Here is a 20,720-nt window from a genome sequence, read left to right as displayed (position 1 = left end):
CCTGAGACTCCTATTCTGCCTTCCACAAACACCCACACACCCATAAACTTGTGTGGCAGGAGGAGGGAGCTGGTGCATCCCCAAGGCTGGGAGGGAGAAGGCAGGTCAAAGACTGGCAAGAACTGGATGGTCACCTTGCTTCCCCAGCCCTCGTCCCAAGCCGGTTTTGTGGCCCCGGGACGCTTAGGTGTGAGCGCCCGTGTGTGCGACGGCCCGCGGCCGCGGCAGGCGCGAGAGTGCGGCGCGTGTGCCGGCGGCGGCGGCGGCCGCTCTGCGGGAAAGAACCGGCTGGCGCTCCGCAGGCCTGGCAGCCGCGGCCAGCTGTCGGTGCTGGGCGCTGGCGAGGAGGTCGTGCGTGTCCTCAGTTGTCCCAAGCCAGAGTTCACCTGGGTGCGGCGGCTCAGAGGCCGCGGAGTGGGGCTGGGGGCGCGGGGGGCGGGGCAGAGGTGAGCGGGTGCGGACCACGATCGAGAGACGGACGGGTCCTCTCCCCGGCACGGGCGGTGGCGAAGCGCGACCTCCCTCAGCCGCAACTTCGGGACTTTGTTCCGGCTTCTTCGAAAGCAGTTCTGTGGGCGGGGGCGGGGCGGGGGCGGGGGCACCTGCCCGGTGTGGGGGGCCCAAACCGGGGAAGCCCCGCCCCTACCCGCCTCCGCCCCGCCCCCTACCCGCCCCCGGGGGTTCTTTATAAGCTCGGCCCGAGGGCTAACCGAGAAAGCGAGTATCCTGCCCACCCTTGGCTGGTGTTCTGCTGCACCCTGCACTCCTAGCCCCGGCCCCGAATTTCTCTTCCCGACCCGCATCCCAGGCACCGCCCCGGCTCTCCCCAGCCCGACCGCCAGCTATGGAGCAGTGGCTTTGGCCGTCGGGTGGCGCCTGGCTGCTCGTGGCGGCCCGTGCGCTGCTGCAGCTACTGCGCGCGGACCTGCGTCTGGGCCGCCCGCTGTTGGCGGCGCTGGCGCTGTTGGCTGCCCTCGACTGGCTGTGCCAGCGCCTGCTGCCCCCGCTGGCTGCACTCGCCTTGCTGGCCGCCGCCGGCTGGATCGCGTTGTCTTGCCTGGCGCGCCCGCCACGCCTGCCCGTGGCCACTCGCACGGTGCTCATCACCGGTGAGTGCGCGGAGCGCGGGGACTCCAGGCTCTAGGACGGGACCGGACACCCAGAGGGATCCCAGGGGCACGCCAAGGCAAGGCGGGCCCCCCGCCGCACGAGTAGGAGAGTCCCCTTCTCCTGGGTTCAGGGAGCGAACTAAGTAGGAAGCAAGGCACCTCCCCAAGCCTGACTTAACTATGTGCCGCTGCGGGGATTGTCGGAGGGAAAATGAGGCAGGGAGTGGGCAGGTGCGCAAGGGAAACTGGTGGCTGAGAAAGATGGAGTGTTCTGGAGTTTGGGGCTTATGCTATGCCGCTCCCCAAGAGAGCACCCTCTAAGAGATTTAAGAGGGTGGTCACCCCTTGAACTCTTTAACATCCCCACGTGGGATGCCCCATCTCTTCCCTGGGGCCAGAGAAAGGTGCTCAGCCTGGGACCCTCCCCATCCAATTGACTGGGATCCTTCGAGTCAAGAAAAGCTTGAGGTTACCATGAGAAGTAGCTGGGCATTCAGCTGCCTCTTGGGGCCACTTAACCACCCTCAAACTGCCGAGGTAGAGTCCAGAGTCTGCACCCCTTCCCCCATTCCTCCTGGTCCTCTGTGCCCAGGAAGGGGGGCCTTAGAGAGGTAGGCTCAGGTGCCTCTGGCTGCCTGGCTGAGCTTCCTTTGTCTGGAGCAGGGAATAAATCTGTCACCAGATCAGGGGAAGGGAAAGGGGGAAGTGGGGAGGGGGGGAAAGGCCAGGGGGCACTGGCTCCATTGTATGGGGGGAGGGTAGCCTAGTCTCTCCTCCAACCCCAGTGGCTTTGGACTGGTGCTCAGGGCCCTGCCTTTGCATTGGGCTTGGGCTGGGGGGAGCCACCAGACTGGTTTCTCAGAGGTCTGGGTCCAGTAGGGGCCCCGCATGATCATAGGGAGCTGGGAGAACTTCCCAGAGGAGGCCAACCCTTGAGCTGGGCCTCGGAGGATGGGTGGAGATAGGTGGAGTATGGAAGGTGTTTTGTATGAGACAAAGGGTGTGGAACAAAGGCTCGAGGCAGGAATGAGCAAAGTCTGAGTAGGGGACGATCCGTAGTCAGTGTGGCTGCTGAGATGTGGTGGGACATGAGGTTATTTCCTCAGGTGGGGCCTTGGACGCTGAGCTAGAAGCCAGAGCAAGCTGGGGCGGGGGGAAGGAGGCACGAGACCTTTGGGCTTCCAGCAAAGAGCGAAGAGAGCAGGGCCCAGGCTGGGTGGGAGGGACTGGGGTTCAGGGTGCAGTGGGAAGCCTTTGGGGACCCCAGTTTCAGGGGTTTGAGGAAGGAAGATGATAGACCATCCTGGTATGAAGCAGGGACTGGATGGTGACCTGTCCCCACAGGCAGGGGAGCTCCCACCCTGCCTTCCCAATCGGTCCCAATTTGCTGAGCTCCCAGCCCAGGCTTTGGTGCTGATTATTTGTAGCCTTGGGTCTGAGAGGGAGGTGAGAGAAGGGATGTCTTCTATGACCTGGGCTCCCCCATCTCTGGTTGCAAAGCACCATGATGGGGGAGGGGGGAGGGGACTGCCCATCCCATCCCATCTAAGCATCAGGTATAAGCCTCCAACTTTCCCTATGCCCGACAACTCTGGAGGTCCCTCACAACCTGGCTGTGAGACCAGTAGGTGACCAGACCCTGCCCCACCTGCCAGACCTGCCACCCGCCCCTCCCTGAGAGCCTCTGGCCAAGGCTCCTCACCAAGGTCAGCCCTGGGGTCAGGGTTCGGGCTGAGTGGCTTGGGGGCACAGCTGTGCACTGGCAGGGATCTCATGGGAGTGAGCCGGTGTGGTGTTCAGGGCTCACTGCAGGTAGGTTGGAGGTGTATACAGGTATGTGTGTGCAGGTGAGTAAAGGGGATGTGAGGTGTGGTGGACTATGCTGAGACAGTAGGCTCTGGGAGGATTCTGTTTCCTTGGGAAGGGCCCATTGGAGTGGGGGGCGGCTCTCAGGCAAGGGGATGCAAACATATGCCCCTGCCTCAGCCGTGCTTGCCCAGGAAGGGCCTCCCTCCACCCCCGCAGCCTGGGCTGGCAGGCAGGCCCCCAGCAACACAAAACCCAGCTCAAAGCCCCCTGCCCAGCTGTGCTGTCTGCCTCAACGCAGGGAGCAGAGCGGGCGCAGAGCCGTCCAGGAGTGGAAAAGTGAGCAGCTTTGTAGCTTCTGCTCTGGGAGAGGAGAAGGCTCCGCCCACAAAACCAAAATGGGAACAATCAAGGAAGCAGGGGCTTATCGGACCCCCAACTCTGGCTCTGCCTGGTGGTTTCACTCTGCATACCAAAGACAGAAAGTTAAGCCTTCAAGAGTGATAACTGACTTAGGGTCATCCTCGGTGGGTGTGGGAAGGGACTGAAATGCAGGTCTGTTCTCCATCCATCATTGTCCTTGTCCTAAGGGCAAGTGGTCTGGAGCTCAGAGAATGCCCTACTGTTGCCACTGATCAAAATTCCAAGGGTGGGGGTCAGGGGTGAGGCGGAGATGGGCCTCCTGCTTGCCTGGAGGGTGGAACAGCAGTAGGGGTTGTCGAGATTAGGAAGGCAGGCTAGCTCAGGTTGGGCAGGGCCTGGAGGATGGGAGCAGAGGGCTTGGGCTTCAGCCAGTGCACTGTGGGTGCCTCAGGAAGGTTTTCTGCAGCCATTATATTGTCATTTTTGGAAAAATCCTTGTAGCTGTTCAGGTAGAGAATGGATTCAAGGGATTAAGATGAGACAGGACTGGAGAGGGTATGGCTTCAGCACCCAGGTGGGCGAAAGAAACCTGGGCAAGAATGGTGAGAAAGGAAGGGGGGCTGTACCACAACCCCAAGCATTTGAGCAGAAGCTTGATGTCAAGCAGGCAGAAGGACATTAGGGCTGGGACTGGGTCCCAGGCTGACCTGGGATAGAGTCCCGAAGTTACTCTTTGCTGGCCAGGTGACTTTGTGAAGCAGGTTAGCATTACTAGATCTGTCTCCTCATCTGTAAGGTTGGGCTCTTGAGGCGTGTCTGATGGGGTTGCAACTGGGAGTCAGGGAGACGACAGCTGTGAACCGGTTGATGCGCAGGTGCTCAGCCAGGGAGCAAAGCCTGCGGGGACGGAGACGGAGGGAGGGCTGCTGACTGCTGGGAGGTTGGGTGACCAGGGTCCCGGATTCTCTCTGGACCCTGGTGATCCTAGGGTTGCCTCGGGCTGGACTGGGTCACAGTGGGAATTCATTGGCTGCCCTGCCCTGGCCAGGCTGTGACTCTGGTTTTGGCAAGGAGGCAGCCAAGAAGCTTGATGCCATGGGTTTCACGGTGCTGGCCACTGTGTTGGACTTGGAGAGCCCTGGTGCCCTAGAGCTGCGTGCCTGCTGTTCCCCTCACCTGAAGCTGCTGCAAATGGACTTGACCAAACCAGCTGACATTAGCCGCGCACTAGAGTTCACCAAGGCTCACACCAGCAGCACAGGTCGGTTGGCACAGTTCCTCAAGGACGGGTGGCTGGGTGGCTGTAAAGGGGCAGTGATTGTAGGTTTGCTGAAGGGCAGAGCTACAGCTTCCCTCCCTCCCTGCTCCACCTCCTCAGGCTTGTGGGGCCTGGTCAACAATGCGGGCCTCAACGAGTTAGTGGCCGACGCAGAGCTGTCTCCAGTGGCTACGTTCCGTACCTGCATGGAGGTGAACTTCTTTGGCACGCTGCAGCTGACCAAGGGCCTCTTGCCACTTTTGCGCCGTTCCAGGGGTCGGATTGTGACCCTGGGCAGCCCGGCAGGTGAGTGCACACCCACACTGCAGCAGAAAAGGAGCCACTGGTGGGGAGGGGTGCTGGAGCCCCTGGCCCAGGCTGAGCTGCCCCACCCCAATCCATCCCCAGGAGACATGCCATTTCCATGCTTGGGGGCCTATGGGACTTCCAAAGCGGCCATGGTGCTGCTCATGGATACATTCAGCAGTGAACTTCTGCCCTGGGGGGTCAAGGTCAGCGTCATCCAGCCTGGCTGCTTCAAGACAGGTGAAGGTCAGAGTTGGGTGGCAAGGGAGGCTTGGGACTGGAAAAGAGGAGCAGCCACGGTCTCCTGTGGGTGGGGACAGGTCTGTAGAACGGATGTGGCGTTGGCAGGGGCGGGTCATTGGTGAGGTAGGCCTGAGTCTTTGGCTTCCCTGGCTGACTGGCTGCATGGTGATTTGACCACTTTACCCACAGGGCCAGTTCACAGTGTGAACTGCTGGGAGCGGAGCAAACAGCTACTGCTGGCTAACCTGCCTCAGGAGCTGCTGCAGGCCTATGGCGAGGATTACATCGAGCACATATACAAGCAGTTCCTGCATTCGCTGAGCCTGGCAGTGCCCGACCTCAGCCCAGTTGTAGATGCCATCGTCGACGCGCTGCTGGCCACTCAGCCACAACACCGCTATTACCCGGGCCGTGGCGTGGGGCTCATGTACTTCATCCACCACTACCTGCCCCAGAGCCTGCGGCGCCGCTTCCTGCAAGCCTTCTTCATCAGTCCTTGTGTGCCCAGAGCACTGCGGCCGGGCAAGCCTGGCTCTACTCCCGCCCAGGACGAAGCCCGAGAATCAGACCCAAAGCCAGGCCCTTCTCCCACAGTGTCCCAATGAGCAGTGTGCACACATGGCCTAGCTGTTCCAGCAGAGGAGGTCCCACGAGCCCTCGGCCCTCCCCTGGCCATGGTGACCCCAAACTCTGCCCTAGAGCCTGGCCTGAAGGACCCCCCAGCCCCACCGACTGCCGATGCCCCAGGTCAGGCCGGGTGAGGCTCAGGCTTCCCAGTGAACCCCTGGGCCTCTCTGCCGGTTCACGGCCCCAAATGGACTCGCCAGGCACAAGGCTCTACCCTGTAGTTTAGAGAACCCAGCTGGAAGGGGAATTTAGCGCAAGACGTAGCTGTAGCCTTTGACGGGACCCCAGTCAGTGCCTCTGCAAACTATGAAGTGACAAGGTAGGTTGGGGACCCCCTCAGGGCTATTTCTCAGCACTGGTGCCTCTGTGCTGCGATTCAAAGGGTGAATCCCAACTACTTCTTGACTGGCTCAAGAATTAGGGTCCCGACCACCCACCCCAAGCCACGGGGAGGCTGCATACTCTTCTTGCCTGACTGCCACTTTAAAAATAAAGACACATTTTAATCTCTCCTAGAATGGGGTAGACACCACCACACCGGGCACTGCCCAGGGGACCCCCGGGCTCAGCGCAGGGACGAGGCGCTGGGTCACAGCTGCCCACTGCCCGGACCTTGGCACATCATTTATCCACAGCGTTGGGTTTCCTTGTGCTGAGATGAAGGCGAAAACCCTGGTCTGCGGGATGGCAGGGTCAATGAAGCAAAGAGGCCTGGGGGCGCTCCGGGGCCTGGCTCCAAGCAGCCGGCAGTGGCAGGAACTGTCCTCCAGCCCTAAGGAATCTGCCCGCTCAGCAGAGGGCCGGCCTGGGCTGCCCACCGAGGCTGATTGCTGCAGATAGAAGGCTTAGGCTGGGTGGGGGTGGACTCAGTAAGGGTACGCCCAAGGCAAGCTGGGGGATCTGGGAAAGGAGCTAGGGTTCAAAGGAGACAGTGGCCAGCCGGACTTAGAGAGAGGGCAGTTTATTGTTCAGAGGGGCGGAGATCAGAAAGGGATATGCACAGCTTCCCACCCCCACACCCCAAGGACACACACACACACACTGTGTCCCCACGGCTCTGGGGACAACCCGCAAAGGGGAGAGGAAGCTCCTGCTGCCCCTGGGGGTTCTCAGGTTAGGAAGGGGCACAAAAGTGACCACATGCTTCTCAGACATATCAGTAGCTGTAACAGGGTTGAGGGGCCTCCTTGATCTGAAGGGGGACTTGGTCTATCCTTGGTGGGGGGGCAGGCGCCCAGCCCCTTTCAGGCCCAGGAGTAGCCTCTGAAGAGCAGGGAAGCCGCCAGGACAACGTGCTGCCCCCAGGGCAAGCATGTGAGCCGTGGCCTTGGTCCCAGCGCACACGGACACACACACACACTGGTGGGGAGCCCCAGGCCAGGGCGCTAGAAGATGGGGATGTAGTTGTCGATCTTGGCGCGGTGGCGCTGGGCGATGCACTCAGCAATCCACACGATGTTGCGACACTCCTGTTCCTTGAGCTTCACAAAGGCGTAGAAGACACCGAAGTGGAACTGGTTCAGGAAGGCCAGCTTGTTCAGTTTCACCTGAGGACAGAGGCAGGCGTGGTGTGCAGGGGCCATGGCCACAAGTCGGGCCTGAGCCACCGACCCCCCCATACGACAGGCAGGCCTGACACCCACCTCGTGCTCAAAGAATCGATCCTCCAGGGTCTTGTCTCCGGGGTTGCTGCCTGCACCCTCGAAAAGCAGCTTGTACTCCTGACCCAGGGGCATGGCAGGAAGCATAAGCATGAGGGGGCTGTTGGGTGTGGGGTGGAGATTCAAGTGCCGGTTTGCCCGCCCCTGGGTCGTGCGGCCGGAGCACTTACCGGGTAGTGGTCGGCCACGTTCTTAACCTGCTCGTAGTCATCAGCCCGAGCTAGCTGGGCCAGGCCCTCGGGGTACAGCCGCCCACAGTGTGGAAAGAGCTTGGCACGGTCCTCCTTGGACAGCTCTGTGCCGAAGGAATTGATGGTGATAATGAAGGCGCGGCGGTCTGCTTCAAACTGTCGGGCCATAGCACAGCCAAGGAGAGAAGGAGGAAGGCAACAGTCAGCCAGTTGGCAGGGCTTCCTCCAGGCCTGTCCTCCCCAGGGACCAGCAGGCACTCACCTCCAGGATGGGGCACATGGCATCGGCCGTGGTCCCGCCCAGCAGCGTGCAGAACTTGTAGAAAGACTCCAGGTAGGCCTGTGCGGAGCATGGAGCTTGCTCAGGCCAAGCAGGGAGACTCGGTGCGCTTGCCAGGCCTCCTACTCATAGTCCCCCTCCCAGTCCCTTTCATGGTGAGTCCAAACATCACACCCATGCTTTGGCCAGGGCAGCCCCTACGTAAGAGCCCGTGAAACAGCCACAAACTCCAACTGTTAACCAGTCCAGCAGTGAAAGCCTGTAGCCTTGTCCCCCAGCTGAGGAGTGACAGCAATTTCTGGCTGACAGTCAGCTTCGTGATGCAGGACCCCCTCACCTTTATCCCACAGCAGGCCGGGCTCAGAGGGGCTCTGCCTTTCCCCTACATCCTCCCCCATCAGCCCCAGAAAACCACCTGTCAATGGGCTGGTGAAGAGAAGGTTACTCCTGTGAGTCCACAGAGATACGGCCTGAACTGGGCACCTGGTCCCCTCTGGCAACCCCCCTCACAGAACACTTTTCTCCTCCCCCCCACCCCTCAGGCATCACACAGCAGTAACCAAATGGCCTGCCCAGGCCCTGCGGAGCAATGGCGGGACATGCTAGGCACCGGTGGGAACAAGCGCTTCCTGCCCGAGCAAATTGGATCTGCCAGGCACAAGAAGACAGGTCAGTCCAGGCCCCAGGTCCCTCCCGGCACTCACTCTCAAAGGCTGCCAGGCGTGGGCTTCCTCCCCACACCTCTGTATGTCGAGGCAGAGGGCTCCCTTCACTCAGACCCTCCTGGGTCCCGTCTGGCGGCATGATCACAGCCTCTGGCTTCACAGGCTAGAGGCTAGTTTGGGGGTGAGGGCTGGGAGGCACGGAAAGCTCTCCATGCCGAGGTCCGCCCTCCAAGTGCAGAGACCTTTGCACCCACCGCCGGCTGACCTGGGTCACCAGCTCTGCTACCCCACGGGAGGAGGTGAGAAGAGGCCTGAGCGTCAACAGCCCAGGCTCATCCTGGCCAGCAGCACTGGGCACGCTGGGCTCAGAGAAAGGCCTGAGGTGACCACTGAGGCCACAGAAAACAAAAGTCTAGGACAGGTCAGGGAGTAAGAAGCTGGGAGGGGAGAGTGGGCCGTAGCACAACAAACCCACAAGAACCAGAAGAGGCAGAAAGAAACAGCTACCAACCCTGCCGTGGCTTGGGGGTGCTGTTCAGTCCTAGCACTGACTCCGGCCACCTGCCTACCCAGACCCAGCCATCTAGCTGTGCCCAAATCCTCAGGCCTGCTCTACCCGGTAGGGTTTGCAGCTCCTACCTATGGGGGAAGCCACCCGCTTTTGCAGAAAGTCTGACCCCAGGGTGGAGGCTGGTGGGACAGACCCAGGCTCTCTTCTGGAGGCTGGGGCAGCCAGAAAAGCTGGCAAGACCCCAAAGGCCCAGGTACCAAGGTCACATCCCCACTCCCACCCTGTGACCTGGAGGAGTCTGCCAGCTCACGGCTGTTGTGCCAGCTGCCTGCAGTTCCCACCCGGTACACAGATGAGGGTCTGCCTAATCTCCCATCTGTGGCCACTGGGCTGGGACACTGCCGGCTGGGTGGGCGGTCTGGCACGGCGCCTGAAGCCATGGATCAGAGTTTATAAGCCAGTGCCCAAGCAGCCCCAGCCAGCGACTCCAGGCAGAACCAGTCAGGCCTGGTGAGGGTGTGGGTAAGGCTGGGGGGACAGCCGCACCTCTCACCCCGTGTCGGGGCAGGGATCCCGGCAGCGGGGCAGCTGGGCAGGCAGGAGGTATGTGAGCTCGCTCTCTGCGGACCGGAGGGCCTGCCTCCCCACTAGCGGTGGATGGTGGATGAGAGTGGCTGCTTTGCAAACGGTGCCTAGCAAGTGGCTTCAGGTAGCCCGGCCGACTTCTCTGGCCCTCGGTTCTCCTCATCTTACAAAAGAGAAGACCAATGCCTTCCTAGCTCCTGGGGCAGTCCTGAGAACTACAGAAGTTGAGCCTTCCTCCAGGCCATGGGGTGGGAGTGCGGATGTGACCTTGGTCTCATCCCCTCTAACCCTGTCCTCCACACTGCAGCCAGAGGGGCTTTCTGATACTCTGACGGCCAGAAACCTTTACTGGCTGGCTCTGAACATAGGATAAAGTCCAAACTCCGGGCCTGGGTGACTTGATCCTATGCCTGCTTCTTTTTCCATCTGGAACCTGCCCTTCCACCGCAAATCTCACTGCCACTTGGTCCACACTTGCTTCTGCACCTGCCGGTCCCCTGCCTATCCCACTGAACCCCCAGGCAGGCCCTTCACTACCACCAGACCCGCCCTGTACCCTGGCCAAAGCCCTGCAGGGGGATGGAGGGCTCAGCAGGCAGCTCAGGGCCAGCAGCGGAACTCCAACTGGGACAGGGGAGGATCCTGGCCCTAAAGATCTGAGCGATGCCCTGGCTGGGTGGCTCAATTGGTTGAAGTGTCGTCTCGTACACCAAAAAGTTGTAGGTTCGATCCCTACTCAGGGCACAGGCCTCGGCTGCAGTTCAATCCCCAGTCAGGGAGCATGCGGTAGGCAACCAACCAATGTTTCTCCCTCATGTTAATATTTCTCTCTTTCTCTCTCCCTTCCTCTTTAAAAAAAAAAAATCAATGAATGTGTCCTTGGGTAAGGATTAAAAAAATAAATAAAGATCCGAAAGACAGATGCTCTCGGGGCCAGGTCAGCGGGGCCCTCGGCCAGTGCTATCCGGGGCCTGGCCCCTGCTGACCCACGCTCCTGGCTGCAGCCGCCAGCGTCCTGGCCCAGCAGCTCCGCACCTCACCACACTCATAGCCCGGTCTGCCCCAAATGTCCCTCGCTCGTCCCTGGCCAGCCCTTTAGGCCAGGACAGTGCTGAGCTAGGAACCCAAGCCCACTCTACCTCCACAGCCTCCACGGGGTCGCCAGCTGTGGCACAGGCTGGCGGGAAGCGGACGGTAGGTGGGGATGAGGATGATAAGACATGGCCCTGGCTCTAGGCCTGGGAATCTGACAGGGACACAGTGACCTGGCTACTCCCAGCAGGGTCCCTCCCCCACCCAGAACAGAATCCTGTTCCCATGCTGGGCTTTGCTGGCAACAGTCTAGGCGAGGTCAGCCCGAGAGCTACGGCCCAGAGGGTGGCCATGACCCTCCGGGACGCAGCAGAGCAGTCGCCCAGGAGCCAGCTCTGACAAGCCAAGCTGTGGAGCACCTGCCACTCCTGCGGATCTTATCCAGGCCCACCGCAGGCCCCTTGGGGTAGAGAACCTGTTCCATGCAGCCTCTCGCCCATCACGGGAGCCAGAGGGTAAGTGGATAAACCCTCAGGGTTAGAGCCTGAGGCTGCGCCCTGCCTGGGTCCCTACAGAAATCAAGGCCCACCAGGCCCACAGCCCCCCCCGCCTGCAAGCCAACCCCCCACTGCTCACGGGGTGGGGGGGGAGGGGGCACTACCTTGTAAAGCGTGTTGCGGATGATCTCGATGTTCATCTCATCGAGGTCCTGCTCTGAGATGCAGTCCTGAAAAAACGCCGCTGGGGACAAAAGACTCAGTGTGAGGGGTAGGAGAGCCCGAGTCCTGCTGGTGCCCAACCTCTGTGGGCGCAGAGGCCCTGCCACAGGCCCGTCCGGCTGGGCGCTGGGGGCTGCCCGCCTTGGTTACTGCCTTGGGAGGGGCAGTAGCAATCCTCTGGACTCTGTACCCTGACCGGAGCTTCTCCTGACTCTTTGCTCCTAAAATGAATTTATAAAGGAGGCGGCCAGACACAACATGACCTAATCGCTGCTGGGGCAGACCCAAGGGACCGCTGTCAGGCTGGAAGTAGAGATCAGAGCAGGATTAAGCTACCCCACTCCAAGGGGAACCTGTGGACTCATTTGGTCGGTCTCTTTTTTAAAGATGGAGAAATGGAAGAAGCCACAAACAGCTCAGAACCACTGGGAGAGTCTGTGATAGAGGAGGCCAACAGGTAGGGCTCAGGGCTTTTTGTGTAGGACCAAGTGCAGCTTGGAGCCCAGCGGTTCAACCCTGGTGGCTTCTTGGAGGTGGTGTCCAGGGGACTAGGGCTCTGGCTATGAAGGCACTGGCTGGTGACGGTGCCTTCCACCCAGACAACAGAGCAGGCAGGAGCCAGCACTGCTTAGGCAGGGCCCTGGAAGAAGCTCCCAGTTCCCTTCCTTGACCTCTAACATGAACCCTGCTTCCAGGCCCCTGGGACCTGCTTGGGAGAGGCGAGCGAAGCTATTTGCTTCCCTCCTCTGCTCGTGGGCGGCCTGCTACTCCCACCCTGCTTGGGGCCACAGTCTGACAGGTCAGCACTCTCAAGGCTCCGGGGGACCCAAGCCTCTCACACTCTCTTTGAGCCCAGCCCTCCACTGCATTCTGAGAAATCATCCACTCTCACAAAGTTAAATGGTCCGAGTTGGGCCCTGGGGGTAGCCTTCCTGGCCCAGAAGTTAAATGGTCCGAGTTGGGCCCTGGGGGCAGCCTTCCTGGCCCAGAAGTTAAATGGTCTGAGTTCGGTCCTGGGGGCAGCCTTCCTGGCCCAGAAGTTAAATGGTCCAAGTTCGGTCCTGGGGGCAGCCTTCCTGGCCCAGCAAGAGCAACAGCAAAGAAGGTGGGGTAAGGAGGAAGGAATGGGATGGGAAGTCAAGGGAAACAAAAAGGTTAGCAGTAGTGGGCAGGCTTCTGAGTGAGGTCACCCCCAGGGGTCTGCAAACCCCCAACTAAGGCACTGACACTGCCGCCCACCTCCTCCCTCCACCACAGCGGCTCACCCAGGGGCGTGTCCACCAGAATGGCATTGTAGAGCTCAGCAGGTGTCTGTGCAATGTTCACGGCCTCCATCTGCTCAAAGCTGCCTAGCGGGTGGCACTTGGGCACGAGCTCAGCGATAGAGCGCTGGTGCAGTGTGCCCGTGATGAGTAGGATCACGTTGTCGATCATGTAGCTGTAACTACGGGAGGCACACAACAGCAGGCAGCCTGTCAGGGTTGGGCTGGAAGTCCTGACGCCTCGCCCCTACCCTGCCCCACACAGCCCACCAGCCCCTTGGCGCGCACTGCCTCAAGGGTGCTGCAGAGAAGTGCCACTGGCCCCGCTCCCCGCCCAAGCACGCCCCTTTCTCCACTACCAGGAGCACGAGACAGGCAGGCCCCCCTCAGTGGAGGGAGGGTGGAATTCAGGCCCCACTAATGATTGCAAAACGGGTGTGAACAGTGTTCTGGCAGGACACGGGGACCATGGGCACACGGAGGTGAGGCGCCCCGGCCAGTCCCAGGGATGAGAGAGCTGGGAGATGAAAGCGTGTTCTGGGAAGCGGGAACAGTGTGTGCAGGAACCTGCGAGCATTCAGAGTGACCAGACGCATTCGAGGAACTGAACACAGCTGGGGCTGGCAGGAGCAAAGGGACCAGGGCAGTTCTGCCAGCAGGCTGGGGCCTGGAGACTGGTCCTGCGGGTGAGGCCGAGGGGCCTGCCTTCAGTCTGGGCACAGGATTCCACTTGCAGGACGTAAGCAGGACATCCAGTCCAGTGAGGGCTGCTTTGGCTGCTGGGTGGGAACAAAGTGGAGGGGAGGATGGCAAGGGCAGAAAAGTCTGAGGAGCAGCTTCTCTAAGGAAGGACGGAGGGGAGGTGGTGGGAAGGTACCTCTGGAGGAAGGTCCCAGGGCAGGCAGCGACGGGCAGGCAGACAGCTGCCCTGAGCACCGCCTCCACCATTAGGCCCGAGGCCAGGGCAAGGCGTCTGCCCAGGGTGGCCTGGAAGAGACCCAGAGGCCTGGAGAGGAGGCTGCTCAGATCAGTCCCAGACTCTCTGCTCTGGGGAGTGTATGGGCAGTAGAGGGGGCTGTGGTGTTGGGGACAAGCAGGGCAGCCCAGCTCAAACTTGGCAAGGGGCAGGCTCTGCCCTTGACCATGAAGACGCTGCCACAAAAGGGCTGGGGCAATTTCTGTGCAGTCGCCTATGCAGGGATGGGGTGGAGAGCAGAGAGGGCCTCAAGGCCACAGTCAAGCTGCCGTAGCCATAACACTCCTCCAGCCTGGTGGCACCAGTGATGAACTCAGGGCACGGGGGAGCTGGATGAGGCCTGGAGGACATGCCCCAAGGTCAAAGTGGGGCTCTCGCTGAAGGGTGCAAGTGGGGGCGGAGGCCAGTGCCTTGAGTTAGGTGCTGAGCACGGGCCCCACCTGAGCATTTCTGTGCCTCAGCCGGGCCCCTGCCTAGTGACAGTTATCTTGAGCACCAGCATGATGCTGTCCAAGGAAGGCAACCCTGGAAGGAAGTGGTCCCCAAAACCAAAGGAAGAAAGGGAAGGAGGTGGATGCTCCAGGCTTTAGGCTCAGAGGGCTGGCCATAATAGGAGCTCCCACAGGGCCCTCCAGGAAGGCAGCAGGAGGAAGAGGCCACAGCTCCTATCCTGGTCTGACCCCCCACTCTCTCTGCTTGCTGCTCCCCCAGCTCCCACCCGGCCCAGCGCCCTGCTACAACCTCTGTTCTCCTGGGCTTAGAGCCAGGCAGCTGCCCTCCCTCCACCCCAAATCTGGCTGGGTCAGCTACAGGATGTGTGCTAAGAAGAGACAGGCGCTCCTTCTCAAACTGAGGGCTTCGGGCAGGACCCATTTGCAGCTGCAAGCCAAGAGACCCAAATGGCAGTCCTTCTGACCCTGACCTGACAGCTGGCAAAGCAGAGGCACCTCAGAGAGAGCTCTGTGCCTTAGTCTCTGGCCCTGGCCTGCATCTTCTCTACACTGGACAGCGCACCTCTCCTGCTGCTGACGCCTGCAGGGCTTCAGGGACCCAGGACCACATGACACTCCACCTCCTGAGACACTCAGCCTGCACCCATGCAGCCACATTCTAGACAGCGTGCTCCCTGAAAGAGCCACAAAGACACCACCCCCAAACCTAGAATGCTCTTTTACATTCTCGCAACCCTCTGGGTGGGGAGGGGAAAGAGAGTCCTCTCCATCTGACTCCGCCGCCACCTGCATCGCCAGCTGTCAGATAAATCGCGGAGAGTACAGGCACCAGGCCTGTCACAGCACGAGACGTGGCCAGTGTCCTCGCACCTCCGCCCTGCCCAGGGCTCCCATGCCTAGAGCTCTGCAACCCCCATCTAGCCTGGTCTTCTCAGAGGGCTCCCTACAAGCCAGCCCCTGTTATCTAAACCGCTCCACTCCTTGCACCCACAGCTCAGGGTACTAGTTTGTGCTGGGAGTGGGGCTGAGGTCAGGGCCCAGGGGAGGTGTCTCAGGTCCTGGCCCCTCCTCAGAGGAGAGCCCTGTGGGAAGACTCTGCCGTCTGGCCTTGCTGTCATCCCTCCAGTGATGTGGAACAGGCCAATTATGACTCACTTTTCAGGCCTGACAGCAGACGGGGGTCAGTGGTAGTGTCCCCTGGCTGCCCCCAGCCTCTCTCCTGCTGGAAGACCTAGCTGGGTACCAAAGACAATGCTAAGTTAAGTAAGGATCACTTGCAGTCACACTCCCCCAGGCCGTTCCAAGGCCCCCTTCCAACCCAGGCCAGGCGGGCCCTGAATGATCCTGTGCCAGGGCCAGCACTTCCTCCCCTTGGGTCAACTACAAGGTTGCTGCAGCAGCAGCCCCTGGTTGTCTCCCTCGCCCAGTGAGAGCCAGAAGCTTCCTTCCTGGGAGAAGGAAGGCAGGGCAGGCCTAGTAGAGACAATGCTGGCCCAACGGTCTGCTTCTCTCCCAAGGACTATAGCAAGGAAATCCTCCTCTTCCTCCTCCTTGCCTGGCTTCGGCAGCTGCTTCCCAGCCCCCAGAAAGGCACTCCACGGTCCTCCCCTCATTTGGCCTCAGTAGGAGAGATTGAGTTCCAGCTGGTCACTGTCTCCCTCCAGAGGAAGACAGCTGGGGAGTGGACAGGCAGCTGCCGCCAGGCCAGAGAGGCCCGCGTGGGGCGGGAGTGCAGGAGTCTGTACTCCTCTGCCCATAGGCGCCCCCCCCCCCCCCGCCCTGTGCCTGGTCAATTCAGCTTGGGCCCACAGAAATCTCAGGTTGGAGTTTAGGAAGACACTTCCTCCAAGGAGTCTTCAGAGTCCCCTAACCAAGTCCTGTCCATCTGCTGTGCCCTTTAGTGCCACCTGCTGGAGCACCTAGCCTCCTACATTCTCACCATTCCCGCCCCCCCGCCGCCCGGGGGGGGGGGCAGCCTGGCGCTCGTGAAGTCGTGATGAATAGGTGCCCCTGCCAGTCTGTCCATTCACATCTCCCCAGCAGGAGCTGCTGGTAACGGTATCTGTGCTCGGTCACATCTGAGTCCTTCAGGACCCTGCCCAGGTGGAAGCCACGGTCCCAGCACACCAACTTTCACGCCTGTTTCCCTTCTGCAATCGGGATGACTATGGTGTGGCCCACAGCAGAACCAGAGAGGCCCTGACCTTCCTTCCCACTCAAAGCCTGCCCCGATGCCAGAGGTGCAGCTGGGTCCTCCCACGTGACTTAAGCCTTTGGGGCCTTGAAGGGCTCCTGTATGCTCTTCCCAGGCTCGGGAAGACAGTGCGGTTACTGGCTCCCCCCCAAGACAGGACCCAAGTCCAGCTCAGGACCCAGAAATCACAGCGTCTGGAGCCCTGACCCACAGAGACCCTGTGTCAATGCAGAACGTGAGTTGTGGACAGCAGGGGCTGGAGGGCCAGGACACAGGGAACCCATCCCGGAAACCAGGTGCAGCAGGGCCCAAGGTTGGAGTAAGGGCCCTGGGGAGAATGGCGAGTGTGCTATCAGGCCCACTGGGCACTTGAGGTTATTGTCCCGAAACAAAGCTTCTTTCCAGCTGCCCACTCCAGGTTGGTGGCACTGAGGCCCGTGGGCCAGGAGAAAGATGGTCGCCATGCCCAGGCTCTGCCAGTGGGTACCTGGGGTGCAGGCAGGCACTGCACCCCGGGAATGTGCCCCTTCAGGGAGGCTCGCTCTTGAGAACAAGGTCTTCGGGGCCCACCGGGAATTCCCAGAGACCAGACTCACTTCCCCCACAAGCAACTCCTCCAGCTTCCCTCCCGGGGCCTACCTTCACACAGGAAACCATCAAGGAACGGCCCAGATCATCGCCTTCTCCAAAGCGAAAAAGACCCTGTTAGAGGCTCTATCCCAAGTCACACAGCAAAACAGTGGCTGGGCTGGAAGAAGCCCTTGGTACAGTGACATCGGTGACATATTGAGACCAAGCTGAATCATCTCAAGACCATACGACTGATTAACAGTCTACCTCGGGGGGCCTCTCTCACTTAGGGTCTGTCTGCCCCATGCCCAGCAGCTGTCTCCACTCTGGCCACCCACTGTCCCCAATGGCTCTCTAACCCCACCGGATCCTGGAGTCCTCTAGATGCGGGGGAGTCTCCTGTGGTTCCCGGCTCTACTGTGGCGGCTGCTCTCAGGCCTCTCCAGGAGCTATCGACACCACCACTGGCACCCGCGCCACTGCATCCACGCATCTCCCTCCCTCCCTCCTGGCACTGGGCCTGGCCCAGAGCTGACATCAGTCACGTGTGGTGGCTGAAGGCTGGGTGGGAATCTATGAAACCACTGGACGCTGCCTCTAACTACAGGAAGGCAGAGAAAGTCTAGATCAGCTCCCGCTTGCACATCTTCAGTGACGAGGAACTCCCCGCCTCCTGCAGAAGCCTATTCCAGCCACGCTGGGGCAGCTCCGAAGGCAACGAAGAGACCCTGAGGGATGGAGCTGAGGGCTGACCTCTGTGGTGGCCCCAACCGCTGCTCCAGCGGGGCCAACTCAGAAGGACAATGGCATCATCGTTCACATCTTCACACCCAGGATGGAGCCTCCAGCCGACACTTCCACCTCCGGGGGGACCACACTCGTCTCTCTAGGGTACGGGGGCCCCATGCTCCAGCTGTTCACACTGGGTGTGTGGCTCCTTCAGTCTAGAATCCCGCTCCCCTAATTCTCCTTTAAATCCTCTCCCCCTCAACCACGCAGCCACTTGCTCAGAGAAGCTGGCTCTGAGTCTCTAGACTGGGGAGATCCTAGGCCCTAGTTTACCCCTTTCTGCAACACCACCCCTCATTCTGGGTTGAGCCAGAGAAGACGAGGGGAGGGGGTGGAGTGGAGAAGAGCAGCCAGGGAGGTAGGAGTTGAGTCAGAGAGACACCCTGGGAGGAAGGAGGCTGCTGCAGTGGGGGTGGGGGAGGGGTGGCTCCTGATTAGCCCTGGAGACCGTGGCCACATGCAAGTCAGCGGTGACTCTAGCCAGGGCCTTGTGGCGGAGTGATGGGACTGTGGGAGCCCACTGGAGACCGGAAGGGTGGGGAAGGTGCAAGAACAGACAGTGCATGTCTAAGTTTAGGCCCCAAGAGATGGGTTTTTAATGGTGTGAGATTTGAGGGTTTTTAGATGCTGATGGGAAGAATCCGGAGAGGAAGGCAGCTGCACAGACAGCCGTGCAGACGAGTGGCTGCTCAGGGTCCAGGGAATGGGGTGAGGGGATGGTGGACATTGGCAGTAGGACCCAAAAGAAGAGGAGAGCGCCTCTGCCACTGGGTTGGCGTTGGAGGCACAGATGCGGTGCTGGAAGTCAGACCTGCCTCTGTCCTCTCCGTGGAGCAGGAGGTGGGCCATTGGCCCGGGGGGACAGGAGAGGGACAGTGTTTAAGACGGGGAGGTGGTCTTCCCATCTTTGAAGGGAGGCTACAGGGTGCTGAGTAGGAAAAGCAAGCGGATGCCGGGCAGGGGCAAGCCAAGGCCAACTGCGCCGGCCTGCATGCGTGCCTGGCATCAGGGATCACCCGCCCGGGGCTGCCGGTTTCTCCGGCTTTGCTCCCAGCAGCGGAGATGGGGGAGGGCGCTTCCAAGCTGGAGGCTGCTGGGATTCCTCCAGGGCTGGGGGGCTGCCAGCCGGGCGGGACCATGAGATGGGCGGCCAAGAGAGCTGCGGATGTTGGCAGAAGAGTGCTCGAATGATGGACCAGGGAACCTCAGCTGGGGAGGGAGGAAAATGAAGACAGAGGGGCAGCAGGGGAGGAAGCGAGGCCCCCAGTCCTGCTGAGTCCGGAACCCACGTCCCACAAGGGACTAAGAGTGGGCCGGAGGGCCTGCAGGCTGTGGGTAGAGGGGGGGTGCCTGACTCAGCTATTTCTAGGGTGGAGCAGTTCCAGGTGGTGACATGGCCTGGAGCAGCCATCACCGGGGGCGGCTGAAGTGGACAGCAAAGGAGCGAGCCCTGGATGACGAGGTCATGGACGGAGCAGCCACAGGCGCAGACAGGCTGACACGTGGCTGCTGAGCTCTCCCCGAGTGAGGGCAGGAGTGCGGGGATGGCGAGCCCGTGGGCCACGGCTGCCCGTGAATGGACGGGGAGGGACGTGACAGCCTGCCGCAGGACAGCGCTTGGCTGCCTTCGGCGTACTTGGTGCTTGCAGCCAACCTCCAGCAAAGAGCTGGCGGCCGTGCAGCCTCAGTCACGCTCAGAGGCTTCTCCGGTTTCAGGGCCTGGCAGGCCAAGACCAAGTCTCCGAGGGCACCAAGACAAGCAAACAGGCAGGTGGCCAAGCGGGATGGAGGACATCTGCCCTCTGACCACTGGCATGGGTTGGGTCAGGCCTCCTCTGGCCAGCCTAGGTAGAAAGACCAGAATGTTCATCAGGAAACTGAAGGAATCTTGTTCAAACAAGGTGAAGGCCAGGCTCTGGCAATAAACACACTGTTTCCTTGTATGTCCTCAGCTCTGGCCTTGAGGCAAGGGATACACAGGCCCAGGCTAGGGACTGATTGACAGGGTTCTGTGGTGTGATTCCCCAGCGCGGCAACGCAAGACACACCTCACCGCTGGCCTCCGGCCCCAGTAGGACCACATTAGCTGTACTTTGACCAGGGCTGGGGCAGTGACTGTGGGCCCAGCCAGGACAGCAGGGAGGCCTCTGGGAAGAGAGCCTGCTTCTCTGCCTGGGCAGGTTCCCTGAGTCCTTTGAGTGCACCAGCCCATGATCCTCACGTGAGGATGGTGCCCTTATAGCTGCTCTTCAGAAAGCGGCTGCTCCTAGTGGGTGGGGGCGGGGGGTATCAGGCCAGATAGCAGGAGTCTAGGCCTGTCCCGGCAGGGGACAAGCAGGACAGGTATGTTAGGTCTCAAGGAGGAGGGTAGGGGCACTGCAATCGGGCAGTGGTAAAAGCTAGGTGGTACCCAGAACACGCACTCACACTACCAACTCAGAGGCCACTGACACGAGCCAGCCACTGACCACGCCTCTGCTCACCATGGTATGAGGAAGCTACCCGGACAGCGGCCACCTTTGTCTACCAGGTTCCACTCATGGTTCCTGGGCCGCCACCGCAAAGGGGGCTCTCCCTAGCCCCCCATCTCCATAGGTACACCTGGCAAGCAAGGGATGCCCCCATCCAAGTGCTGTTCCCTAGCCTGCAGGTCCCAAATCCTTTCCTCTCTCAGCATCTCCAGGGCTTAGTAGAGGCAGGGCCGTTCCCCAGGGTCAGACAAAGGGGGAACTGGGCAGCCGAGAGTCGTAAGCATTGGGGCTGGCCAGGACTTGGAAAGGCAACAACGAGTTCAGCCGCTCCGTCTCCCTGACCCCACCACCCCCTCTCCCTGCAACTCAGGACCACGGTCAGAGCTGGGAACGGACCTCGGCCCAGACAGGAGCAAGACCTGAAAGCCTGACAGTCCATCTCGAGAACCTGGCTCTTCAGAGCTCCGTCCATCCCCCAACCCCTGGCCCTGACATGGCAGCTGAAGGCCCGGTGAGTGTTCACTGTGGGTGCTGGCAGGTGAGTGAGGAAGGGCTTTCATCACCCCTGGTCTCTGTACCCCAATCTCTGTAACCCCGGGGCACAGTACTACAACACGGGACACTTGCCTGCCCACCGGACTCCCAGCCAG

General features: G+C 60.8%; 2 protein-coding genes across 3 annotated transcripts in view; one reads left to right on the top strand and one right to left on the bottom strand.

Moving 5' to 3' along the window:
• Window positions 1-701: 701 nt before the first annotated feature.
• On the top strand, window positions 702-6,421 carry HSD11B2 (hydroxysteroid 11-beta dehydrogenase 2). 2 transcript variants are annotated; one of them, XM_053666770.1, is made up of 5 exons: window positions 703-1,109; window positions 4,327-4,539; window positions 4,657-4,842; window positions 4,945-5,082; window positions 5,275-6,417. In XM_053666770.1, exons 1-5 carry the CDS (start codon window positions 845-847, stop codon window positions 5,688-5,690), a joined length of 1,218 nt encoding a protein of 405 aa, XP_053522745.1. In that variant the 5' UTR covers window positions 703-844; the 3' UTR covers window positions 5,691-6,417. The 2 variants fall into 2 exon arrangements, with proteins under 2 accessions (XP_053522746.1, XP_053522745.1); XM_053666771.1 differs by lacking the exon at window positions 4,945-5,082 and having other exon boundaries at window positions 702-1,109; window positions 5,275-6,421.
• A 236-nt stretch (window positions 6,422-6,657) lies between these two features.
• The window catches only part of ATP6V0D1 (ATPase H+ transporting V0 subunit d1), a 37,340-nt gene continuing 23,277 nt past the window's right edge, over window positions 6,658-20,720 (bottom strand). Inside the window, exons 3-8 of the mRNA XM_037162739.2 lie at window positions 12,622-12,800; window positions 11,299-11,378; window positions 7,827-7,904; window positions 7,544-7,720; window positions 7,356-7,433; window positions 6,658-7,259 (exon numbers count right to left, since the gene is read on the bottom strand). Of these exons, the coding sequence (XP_037018634.1) occupies window positions 7,098-7,259; window positions 7,356-7,433; window positions 7,544-7,720; window positions 7,827-7,904; window positions 11,299-11,378; window positions 12,622-12,800 (754 nt within the window). The 3' untranslated portion in view covers window positions 6,658-7,097. The remainder of the gene's footprint in view (window positions 7,260-7,355; window positions 7,434-7,543; window positions 7,721-7,826; window positions 7,905-11,298; window positions 11,379-12,621; window positions 12,801-20,720) is intronic.

This window comes from Artibeus jamaicensis, unplaced genomic scaffold (assembly GCF_021234435.1).
Source record: "Artibeus jamaicensis isolate MK-2021 breed Jamaican fruit bat unplaced genomic scaffold, CSHL_Jam_final contig_464, whole genome shotgun sequence".
Lineage (NCBI taxonomy): Eukaryota > Metazoa > Chordata > Mammalia > Chiroptera > Phyllostomidae > Artibeus > Artibeus jamaicensis.
Note: the sequence above shows the minus strand (reverse complement) of the source record. Positions and strands in the feature narration are given on the sequence as shown.

Coding starts and splice junctions, on each gene's coding strand:
- HSD11B2 (XM_053666770.1), top strand. CDS start 845: ATGGAGCAGTGGCTTTGGCCGTCGGGTGGCGCCTGGCTGCTCGTGGCG. Junction 4,540..4,656: donor GGCTCACACCAGCAGCACAG/GTCGGTTGGCAC, acceptor CCACCTCCTCAG/GCTTGTGGGGCCTGGTCAAC. Junction 4,843..4,944: donor GACCCTGGGCAGCCCGGCAG/GTGAGTGCACAC, acceptor ATCCATCCCCAG/GAGACATGCCATTTCCATGC.